Source organism: Antennarius striatus, chromosome 21 (assembly GCF_040054535.1).
Source record: "Antennarius striatus isolate MH-2024 chromosome 21, ASM4005453v1, whole genome shotgun sequence".
NCBI lineage: Eukaryota > Metazoa > Chordata > Actinopteri > Lophiiformes > Antennariidae > Antennarius > Antennarius striatus.
This window is the reverse complement of record NC_090796.1, coordinates 5,516,717-5,528,725: the sequence shown is the minus strand read 5'-3', so window position 1 is coordinate 5,528,725 and position 12,009 is coordinate 5,516,717. Positions and strand designations below refer to the sequence as shown.

Below are 12,009 nucleotides of genomic sequence, written 5' to 3'. Positions count from 1 at the left end.
TGATCCTATAGGAGCATAGCGGTGAATATTTTTCATGTTACATATGTTAATATGTATGTGTATTATTTAAGTATTTATGTATAAACCCCCCCGCTGCCACGATCACATAAATTTCTCCACTGTGGGACAATAAAGGATTAACTTATCTTAACTAATGATTTATCAAAAAAAAAGAAGTTGCTAGAAGTTCTCTTCAAAAATATCCAGGTGGCTGTGGTCTTTTCCAAGAAATGGTCCTCTGTAAGTTTTATTTTCTTCCGCTGTCCTCCAAACCGATGATCAGCAAAAGTTCTGACAGTAGATGATATTTCTACACGCGTGCTTTATATCATAAGTGCTCACAAACGGTTAACTTTAGATTTGTTGCCATCCAACCAATCACAGGTGTCACATGCTCCTGTTGGCCAATCACTCACAGGCCATTCAAGTTAAGAGGTGCTCCTGTTTTTCTGGTGTCATCCAGCTGTCATCACTGCAAGGGAACATCTGTAACCACCTCCACCCTCCACTACCTCCACCCAAGATACCTGGTACCATGTTTCAAAAATGAAACTGATCATTTAGAATAACAAGTAATGATTTAATGTCACAAAAAGAATACCTAAAGACAACATGAGAATAATAACCTGAATTTTTCAGTGTCTGAAAATAGAGCTGAGCACCACCTGTTTGATGAGCTCGATGAAGTAGCACAAATAAGCCACAGGGTGGTGTCCTTTACAAAAAACTGACTACATTACACTGACTGAAGAAGGAAAAAATGTTCTTGCCTTTTTCTCCAAAGGGAGACACAGTGCTTTTTTCCTTTACTCTGGGAGACAATGACACTTGAATAGTACAGCATAACTGCTTTGCCTTTACTACTAGAAAATAGATAATTATTGTGTGCGGAGTTCGCATGCTCTCCCCGTGTCTGCGTGGGTTCTCTCCGGGTTCTCCGGCTTCCTCCCACCTCCAAAAAGCATGCGCTTCAGGTTGATTCGCCAGTCCCAAATTGACCATAGGAGTGAGTGTGTGTGTGAACGATTGTTTGTTTCTGTGTGGCTCCGCGGTACACTGGCGTCATGCCCGGAGTGTCCCCCGCCTCACGCCCTGAGACTGCCAGGATAGGCACTGGCTACCCCGCGACCTGCGTTAGCGGATTAAGCGGGTTGGAAAATGAATGAATGAATTTATTAGTTGAATATTTTTTCCCAGTTTCTTTGCAAATTGATCCATTCCTCTGCTGATATCAGTAGACTATCAATAACTAGAAGTTGAGTTGCACTCTCAATGTTTACCAAGACTTTGAAACATCTGGGACTGATAGTTTTGTGTCCTCCAAGTAGAAAAACTACAAAAAAGTGTATCATATTTAAAAAAAAACCCCAAGACAAATGTGTGTACAGGCTGATCCATGGAATTTATTGTCAAACACTTGTTTGAACCAAACAGCCAGCAATAAAAATAAAATAAAGGAAAATTGAATTAAAAGAAATGCACACAGACATCAGGCCCAGCAAGTCACATCTCCATCACTGATGAGACCAAGTCAACATGACTGGCCCTTGAATAAAACTAAAACCATGTCTGAATATAGCAAAAAAACAACAACAAACAGTTGGAGAGACAGACCAGAACTGATACCAAAGCAATTCAAAAAATAACCCTTTGACCTTCATGTGCTGATCGTGTAATGACACCACTATCAGTCTCCTACTGAAACAGTATCGCTAACTGGTTTTTGTCGCTGTGAGTATAACACCGAAAAAACACCAGCTGCTGTGGTGTGGTAGAACATCCCTCACAAGTTGTGAGCATGGCTACAGAAGCAAAAGTTTAATTTGAAACTTAAATTATGATTGATAGGACCATACAAAATCTGTAACTCTGTAAAAATATTGATTACAGTGGACAGAAACGAAAGTGAACATCTTGGTTGTTGAGACATTTTGTACAGTATATGTCTCCACAACCACTTTACGCTTGAACGACATGTTGCTTCAGGGATGAGAACACAAGACAGAATCAATCAACTTGTCCCACTGGACCGTTTGTTCCATGCTAACTCCACGTCAATGAAAACTAGAGGTGACTGTTAAAATGTTAATCGTAATTTCACTTAATTTACACCGATTTAATTTTGTTTAGAAAACACAAGGCCAGTTGTTACTAACTTGGTAATAAAGTCTGAATGTTGCAAAAAACAAAACAAAAAAAACAACAAAAACACCATTAAGTGTAGTCCATTGTAGTCTGCTGGACACACTTGGAGATGAAAGTCGGCCTGGGAGGTGTTGGTCTTGGTTCAGAAACTATTGTGCTGGTTGCTCTCAATCTGTGAGAGTAGAGGGTCATCTGTCATCCCCTCCACCCATATCCAAAGAAGAAGCACAAGCATCTACTTTGGGCCCACCACTATTCAATATTTATGCAAATGATATTGTTCACGCTGCAGGAAATGCTGGGATCCACCAGTATGTAAACGACACAATTGTCTAAATGTCTAATTTCTGTCTAAGCACTGCATTGTCCTCAATTCAAACCAGTTTTGATAGCAGTGATTACGCCTTCTCCAATCTGAACTAACTACTAAACACAAATAGAACACAATGCATACTCGCACAAAACCACTGCCTTCTATCCATTACTTCTCCTAATGGCTCTGCAACTGATTTTGTTTGTTCATACAAATACCAGGGCACCTGGTTAGGCAAGTCACTCACATCTGAAACACGCAACACTTTACTAACTAAAGATAAATCCCAAATAGGTTTTCTGTATCGCAATACTGTAAATCCTCAGTAACTCACTCTGCCAAACACCTTCTGGTAAAAATTACAGTTCTCCTCACAGCCTCTTAAAACTCTTCTTCACACACTTTGTTATCTACCACTCTGCCATCAATTTTGTTATTGGAGCTCCATTTCACACTCACCACTGTAACCTGTGCTCACGAGTCAAATGGCCGGAATCAGCTGCTGCATTTACTGAGCGCTCGTTGTCAATGCCTGGTACACACCCCCATTGACACACAATTATGCGCCAGCTTTGGTGCTTGTACTATTAGTAACTTTGTTACTACATATTTTTCTCACTCCTATTGTTCTATGGTAGTCATGGAGCTAATGCCTCAGTCAGCCAAACATAACTTTGCGACTTGTGTAAAAACTAGATCAACTGATCGAACTGAGACCAACCAGTAAACATCACGGAGGATTTATAGAGAAAAACCCAGTATTGGCAAATGGGAAATAAATCAGTGGAGGATGTACTCAGGGACAATGTATTGACTTTGGTGCATGTGTTCTCATCACTGAAGTGCTGAACAGCCAGTTATAAAAAAAATCCAAAACAAAATAAACACAAAAAAAATCACATTTGTCTGGACACACAGATCAAGATGACAGAGCGGGGAGGATTAGGAGGTTCCTTATCACTAACGAGAGGAGTGGGAACCGGAGCGTGACCGGTGTCTGCGGCGGCCAGTTGATCGAGACCTGCGATGTATTGGGGAGCGTCTCCGTGGTGACCGAGACCTGGGAGCAAAAGGCGGAAAAATCTTAGATGATGAGGGACTGAGACAATATTATCAAAAAAATCATGAGTAAAAGTAGAAATGTTTCTAAAAACAAGACATCAGTTACATCCTCTCACCTTCGCCGCATTCGAGGAGGTGTGCGTCGCCACATTGGCATTGAGGGAGGCATCCGGCGAGGGGGAGAGAACCTTCGAGGGGGAGGACGCACAGTGGGAGCCAGGACAGCTGTGACCATGATCTCCTGGCCATTGATCTGACCTACACAAGAAAATAGATCAAGTTTACAAACAAGAGTCAACATTTGGCATTTAAACGTGATTAAAATAATTATCTTAACTTGTGACATTAGTGTAGGTACAACAATATAAAAAGTGTTGGAGACTCCTCATCTGATGCCGAATTATAAAATCGTATAGGAAACACATCGTCTTACCTCCATTCATGTATTCCAGGGCTTTTGCTGCCTCCTCAGGAGTCTCAAACTCCACATAGGCGTAGCCCTTGGACAGGTGGGGGTGGTTGCGGTTCATGGGCATGTCAATCATCTTAATCTTGCCGTAGGTGGAAAAAATCTCCTGAATGTGTTCCTTCAAAAAACAAAGGCGAATACTTATAAATCTGCCAATATGCTTGATACTGGATGATCATCCACTTTTTGCTAACCATAGTGTTTTTTAGGTTCTTGTATCTACTGAATTGCTCCACATGAGAACTTGAGCATAAAAACAATAAACTCCCATTGTCACGTCAAGTTGCCTGGACATAGCCAAAAACATGCATTTGAATACAGTGTGGAACTGTTGACTAACAGCGTGAGAGGAACAAAATTTTGCTGCGGCACAACCGACTCACCGATCTCAATAACCTGAAGCTAACGACAAGGGGCAAACAGCGTGGGACACAACATTACACACAAGTTACAGATGGACAACACTAGCACAACACTGAGATGTGTGATAAAAAAAAATATCACTAAAAGAACAGCCATTGGGAAACAACTGAAATTAATATATTTGTGGAAATAATCCTTTCAGTTTACCTGCCAAAAAGTAAAAATCAACATAATGACAATGAAAAATGGAAAAGTCACACGACATCAAGATGAAAACTAAGCAAGTTTTGAAGTAATAAAAAGAAGACTGACTTACAAAAAGCTTTTGTGTGACACTAGTTTCTCAGAATAACCAACTCAAGCTTCTCATCTGACCACTAACAAAAGCTTCTTTAGTAGCTAGCAAAAGATCCATCATGAACAAGAACGATACGTCAAAGAAGTAATACAGAGTGAAGATGAACTGGAGAAACTAAACCTTTTCTTCTGACTAGTCTTAAATTGTTACCATGGAAATGCAGTATACACTGGACTAAAATTCACCACTCTTGAGTATGTTTGATGTGTTAGCAAAGTTTGACAAAAAATATTAGGACATATTATTTGCAATTTGATATGTTGTGGATCTAAAAACATCCACACTGAACCAGAACAACGCAGTAGCACCATCTTGATGAGCTTCATTACAAGGTCAGTCCTGTGGTTCAACATTCACCTTGATGACATTTGTGGTCAGCCGGCCCAGATAGATCTTGGTGGGTTTGGGTGTCGGGCTCCTACGCCGGCGGTCTCTGGTGTCCCTCTTTGTTGATTTTGATCTACAGCAACATTTACATACCAGTTAATTTTTTTCAGTTCAATAACTTTGGCTGTGTAGTATGATATATATCATTTCATTAAAAATTAAATAAATCATACGCTTCATTATCATTTCCTGAAATGATAAAGAAGAGTCATGTGTGGTCATAGGCAGCTATTAACTAGGGCAGATCACAGGTGGTATGCTTAAAGTGGTAGCAGAAGAACTGATATGATACCTAAGCAATGTAATTTTGTGAACATGAAGCAGCAGCAGAACTTATTTAACCTGTTTAAAAGTCAATATTAGTTATTTTAAAGTTTATTAGGTCCTTCCTTCGCATGCAGACTCTACAAAAAGAATATTACCAGAACCAAAGAGTTGCAAGTTGATCACTATCTTGATCAGCCACATTTGAAGTGCTATCATGTGACTTTGGAAAAAACTATAATAAAACACTGCGGTAAAAGGTTGATGTTTGATTATTGTAAATACAACATAGCTTTAAAATGACATTTATTTACTGAAATGTGCCATTTTTGGGTTGCTCTTAGAAAAATTCACAGAAGTACACAGTAAGGTTTATTAAACTGGTATTCTTGTCTGCATGCCAACTGCCATCTCCTAAGTGAAATATGCGACTATAGTGATCCCTCGTTACTCACGGTTAATGCGTTCCAGGACCACCCGTAAATAACGAAATTCTGTGATATTGCGACAAACCATTTTTTAAATATTTACAGTAATTTAAACGTTTATGAACCCTCCCCATAATGATATTAAACCACCTTATATCTGTATTAACTTTTCTCACTCTCTATAGACCGTTTAAAGCACGTTTCTTTAATACAAGGAAGTGCGCTGTGTTCCATTAGTCTCGGAATGCAGCGCACTTCCGGATGCTGTCAGCCAATAGCATGCGCATAGAGTATCACGTGACTACCTACTAAAACTCGGCGAAGAGATTAAGCCCGGCATCTGGAAGCGTGAATGTGCGAGGGATTACTGTACTAAGAAGTACTTTACATAACTTCACCTAAAAAAACAATACAAACACTTTTTGTGGTTTAATGTATTTCTTACATTGATCGTGAGCGCCGTCTGTTGTTGTAGCGCTGCCGGCTGGGGTGCGGTGAAGAGGAAGATGAGGACGAGGATGAGGAGGAAGAGGAGCGGGAGCTGGATGAGCCTGAGTTACTGGAGGAGCTGGAGCCACTGGAAGAACCTGAGCTGGAACCTGAGCTGCTGCTGGACCTGAACAAAAGCAAATGTGAGGGCTGGAAGAAGGGTCGACCTTCCACTGCATGTATGAAATGAAACAGTGTTGCTGTTACCTTGTGTCAAACCACAGTATAAAATACTACCAAGAACTTTTTGGCAAACCTTTCTTTTCATGCAATTTAATTGAATTGTGGCAGAAATGCAGCCGACCAACTATTGGAAGCATTTAGAGTTATTTCAAAGTTATTGCAGGGCTCGAAATGAACTTTTTTTCTTGGTAGCACTGGTGCTCCCAAATTTAGAAGTTAGTAGCACCAGCAAGGACTTTAGGAGCACCTACCAAAAAGGAAGGCAGTGACGGAGCGATAGAGACCGCTCCATCCATCTCCATTCCGCGCGCCTATCTCCCTCGCCCAGGAGAGCAGCCGCAGTTGTGCTCATATTCTTTCCTGGCAGGACCGCAGGAGCACGGTCTCAAAAAAATGAGCACCAGATTTTTTCCCCTAGTCTTACCGGTGCTCCCAAATATATTTAACAGTCGCACTGATAAAAATTTGGGCGCATATGCGACCAAAATGGGCGCAATTTCGAGCCCTGTACTGACCTGCTGCTTCCGCTGGAAACACCGCGCCTTGAGCGGTTCTTCTGTCGGCCCCGGGTTTTGTCAGCTCCTTCTTTTGTGACTCCGGACTGTTCCTTAGTTCGCTGTTTACTCGGGTCATCTTCCTTCCTCATTGTAGGAGAAGGCGCCCTGTCACAGAAGAGGAAAGTTAAGATTTACGGAACGCAATAAAAGTAGGAAGTATGAAGTTGCACACTTTTACAACATGCTACAGATATATAGGTAAAAAAAAATCTACTGGTGCTTAGTTAAAACTAATATTTTGTTATCAAAGATCCAAATGCAAACGTCAATGCTGCATAATTATTTGTGCTTAATCATAAAACATAAATTTGAATTAAAAAAAACAAACATTTAATTTCAAAATACAACAATAGACTTTAAAAATGGATTTTCTCCTGAACCTGTGAACAAAGAATTCATAATAATTTCTACATCTTTCTGCTTCTTAAATTCTTCAGTTCTTAAAATAAATTATATACTTCGTGTCGCTTAATGAAAACACACAGTATCTAGTACATTACCCAATAAACACAATTTATAGCCAGAAACAAAAATATTCACTTTACCGTTCAGACAATGCAATTGTTTTAAGTTTTTTTTACTTTTAAGCCTTTGGAATTAGTTGAATAACGTTAAATTCATTATATATACGACATAGCGTGTTAACAACGTTAGCATTAGCCCGTCAGCTAACAGGGGACTAGTTAAATGTTTCAGTGTATGTTTGAATGCGCATGTTTGAATCGAAAATAGTGCACTTAATGCAACTTTAACGTTAATATCTTCATGTCGGGGTTTTTATAAGTTGATAAGAAGCGCCAATCAGTGACAGAAGTTTTACTCACATTTCTCCAGCGTCTAGCAAAGGTAACGGTCGCAGAAAGATGACGCAATCAGAAAGGGCAGTTTTTTTAAGCGTGATATGGAAGTTTTAATCCCGACAATTTGACTGTTAGGGTTCCTGATGCCGTTCACAAACGTCAGTCTTCGTAAATGATTCGATGATTGGAGCCAGCTTGACTGGCTTTACTGAGGAACAAATTAATTGTACAGTAGCTCTGCGGTGGCTCTTATAAATAAATTAGTAAGCAAGCGAGAGGTAATAAGTTAGTAAGTAGCGCCAATCAACGACAGAATCTTTACACACACCCAGGGCACGATTTGTTGGAGGGATCACCCCCTCTACTGTTTATATTTCTACCTCTGCTGATGGAATTTTATCCTCAGGGGACAAACCCGTCAATAATTTTAAAAAAAAAAAAACACATGAAAAAACTGACATGTTGTGACCCGGTGTTCTCAGGGGTATTCTATAGTCTACTTACAGTAGTTAGTACAGTACTAACTTTCAACCTGACCTGAACTGTCCCTACGCACATAAATGCATTCTGCACATCATAATTTAGTTGCATGGACGGAAACTGCATTGCAAATAAAAACGAGGGAGAAATGAAACGCAACCAAAGCATCATAGCGTAAAAGCAAATACAAATAGCACATAAAAAAGCAAAGCCAACGTTCCACACACTCACCTGCACAAAGGATGAACAGGAGGTTCGCTTCATCTGAGATTTGCTGAGCTGTTTTGACATGACGTGAAATCCTAATCTATGGGGTGTTAATGTTACATCTTCATCATCTTTATCTTCCACATCGTTAAAGACACCGAAAATTAAATGTTTCATGTCTTTTTCTTTATTTTTTTTAATATGGATGTTCAGTGTTTGGATTTCATGCTCATATGACCTACCATTAATTTATTTTTTCATGATTACACACACACACACACACACACACACACGCACGCACGCACGCACGCACGCACGCACAAACACATTCACATCGCACCATGTTCACATCCCTCCACCCCCATGCGGGAGTCGTAAAAAGATGACGCACATTGTGACACGATATGGGGTTTTGATCCCGAAATTTAGACTGTCAGGGTAATTTTGTGAAGCCACATGCTCAGACGAGGACCACGTGATGCAGCCGGCAAAGTCAGTCTTCGTACCTGGTTGGCGGGGAAGCAGCCTGGCAGGCTGAACTGAGGAAACATTTACTTCTTTGTCATTTCGACAGTAGCCCAGCGGTGGGTTGGAAATGTAATACACGCTATAGATTAGTAAACGAAACCGGTATTTATTAAGCTTTAGCCTTCTACGGACGGTAATATAGAGAATTTAGTGCTGTGTGACACAGTGAAGGACACTCATGGCCGACGCTGAGATTAACCACTGTGGAGCCGGTGAAACCAGGAAAACTTCCCACAGGACTCTCGCATTGACAGTATGCGCTGCTGCGATCGGAGGCACCTTACAGTACGGCTACAACATATCCATCATCAACGCTCCTACCCTCCACATTAGTAGGTTCATCAACGACAGCTACGTGGACCGATGGGGCACTGGCTTGGAGGCCACTCAGGTGACCTTGCTGTGGACTGTGATCGTGTCAGCGTTCACGGTGGGGGGTCTGCTGGGATCCTTGATGGGAGGACCCCTAGCTGTCCGCTTTGGGAGGAAGATCACTCTGCTTTTGAACAATTCCTTCTTGTTTGTTGGAGCCCTGCTTGTGCTAACGTGCAGAGTTGCCAAATCATTTGAGATGCTCATCATTGCCCGGATTCTGGTGGGCATCAACTCAGGGATCAGCATGAGCGTCCAACCTATGTACTTTGGAGAAAGCGCGCCCAAACATCTCCGGGGCGCTGTGACCTTTTCCTCGGCTGTTTTCACTGCGTTTGGAATCTTCCTGGGTCAGGTGGTAGGACTCACTGTGCTGCTGGGCTCAGAACCTCTTTGGCATTACTTACTAGCTAGTAACGCTTTGCCGGGATTGATCCAGTTATGCACCCTTCCTTGGTTCCCTGAAAGCCCCAGATACCTTCTCATTGACCGTGAAGACCGTGAAGCGTGCATGCGGGCCCTCGCTAGCTTTCGTGGTGGGGAGGTTCCTGCTACTGAGGTAGAGGAGCTGCTTCAGGAGCAGCAACTGAATTCCACAGCCTCCAACCCTGGATCTTCAGCTTCTGCCGTAACACTCTGGTCGCTGTTTAAGAACCCAGACCTAAGACACCAGCTCAGGACTGTGATCGCTGCCAGCAGTGCCATGATGCTTTGTGGCAACGACGCCATTTACTTCTATGCCTCCTACATCTTCATGGCAGCAGGAATCCCTGCAGAGGAAATCCAGTATGTCACCTTAGGTACGGGGGCTTGTGAGCTCACTGCTGCTATTGTGTGCAATCTGCTGATCGAACGTTTGGGTCGTAGGTTCCTACTCGTTGGCGGCTACAGTCTTATGTCTTGCTTGACTGTGGTCTTCACTGTAGCTCTAACCCTCCAGAGACGCGGGGTGCCTGGGATGCCCTACCTCAGCATCGCATGTATGTTTGCCTACATCCTGAGCTTTGGATTGGGCCCTGCTGGGGTGACTGGGGTTTTACCGGCCGAGATATTCGACCAGGCAACTCGACCAGCGGCTTATATGGTTTATGGGTTACTGCTATGGTTCAGCCTGTTTTTGGTGGGAATGCTGTTCCCTTTTATCATCCAGGGTTTTGGAAACTTCTGCTTTCTGCCTTTCTTAGTTGTGTGTTTGACGTCAGCCATTTTTCAAGGACTGACTTTACCAGAGACTAAGGGCAAGACACTGGTTGAGATTACAGCAGAGTACGATCGAAAGAAGGGACTCAAGAAGAAGAAGAAGAAACCAGACATACAGAGAGATGGACTTGGAGAAGACCAGCATTTGCGAAAAGCCTCCAGCTTCATTAACTCAGTGCACAATCCTGACCCTCAGCTTGACATCAAGACTGAACTCTGAAATATGGCATCATGTGAAAGTGGAATCAAAACAAACAGGGTGAACAGCAAATGATCTGTATTGTTTTAATCATCTGTTCTCTTGTGGTTTGTTTTTGACAAGTTGCTGTTTGGAGCATGCGTTTCTGCAAAAGCCACTTTAACTGTTCACATGGTCACCAATCAGGTTTGTCCGCTCACTGCTATACAGTGACTGCATATACATACAGTATATGCAAACATAACATGGAAGTACGTCAGATTTGCCTGTAAAAGATATGATTTTTATGATCAAAATTGAATTGTTGTTACATTTAGACTGGAACAAGAACAAGCCAGTTCAAACTGTTTATGTGAATATTGCCTTAATGCACTTTCAGTAATTTACTGCATCACTGATGAAATGTAATGTTATGAGAGAGTAATGATTGGCCAATGCTGGAATGCTGGTTTCTTAAGTCAGTCAAACATTTTTTTTTGTTCCCACAAAAGTAGGACGGAAAATGCAAAGTATGAGCATTTCCAGCTGAGGAAGAAGAGGTTGACTGATGCAATGTGAAGAAATGACATGCTATGTTGATGGCATCTCTGTCACCACATTACGGCTGAATGTAAGACGGCTTTTCCAAAACTAGCGTGCACCTGTCCACACTCTCTATAGGGACTAGACTACCTGCATGACAATCATATTTAACTTTAAAATCCATGAAATCTTCCTTTTATGAATACATTAACATGCTTAATAAGGGAATATGCCTTGTGAGAAAAAACTGAAGACAATCCAGCTTTTAAATTGCTATGTATTTTTACTCTTCATGGCAAGGGTTTAATCAGTGCAATTGATCAGATATAATTTTATTGTACAGCCATATATAATATTTATATATAAGCGGTTAATCAACGAGAAAACTGATCTAGCCTGTCCTGATTGAGGTATTCACAGCATGATACCTGCATGCAAATAAAGAAGAGGGAAGCTGATGTGAGGTGAAATGTACGTAGCTGCAAAACTTATATCAAGCACTACTTGAACTGCCTAAACATTGTGAAATAATAACCTTGTTCTATCACAGTAGTAACATCACGCCATTGGTATCCATTCCAACTCAACCTTTGTTCTGGATAGATAATGCTATGTATTGTTTAATTTCTTGCTGATGTGTCTCTTCTGCTCTGTGATACAGTTAAGTGTGTGAAATCCTGTTC

At 41.4% G+C, this 12,009-nt stretch overlaps 1 protein-coding gene and 1 pseudogene across 1 annotated transcript; one reads left to right on the top strand and one right to left on the bottom strand.

The window, feature by feature from the left end:
• Window positions 1-1,363: 1,363 nt before the first annotated feature.
• LOC137588258 (RNA-binding protein with serine-rich domain 1-like) lies at window positions 1,364-7,945 on the bottom strand. Its single transcript, XM_068305210.1, has 7 exons — window positions 7,843-7,945; window positions 6,977-7,123; window positions 6,235-6,405; window positions 5,068-5,170; window positions 3,954-4,107; window positions 3,637-3,778; window positions 1,364-3,518 (listed from the first exon to the last, which is right to left on the bottom strand). Coding segments are annotated over exons 1-7 (819 nt in total). The 5' UTR covers window positions 7,845-7,945; the 3' UTR covers window positions 1,364-3,418.
• A 1,264-nt stretch (window positions 7,946-9,209) lies between these two features.
• On the top strand, window positions 9,210-10,825 carry LOC137588842 (solute carrier family 2, facilitated glucose transporter member 11 pseudogene; annotated as a pseudogene).
• Window positions 10,826-12,009: the final 1,184 nt, after the last annotated feature.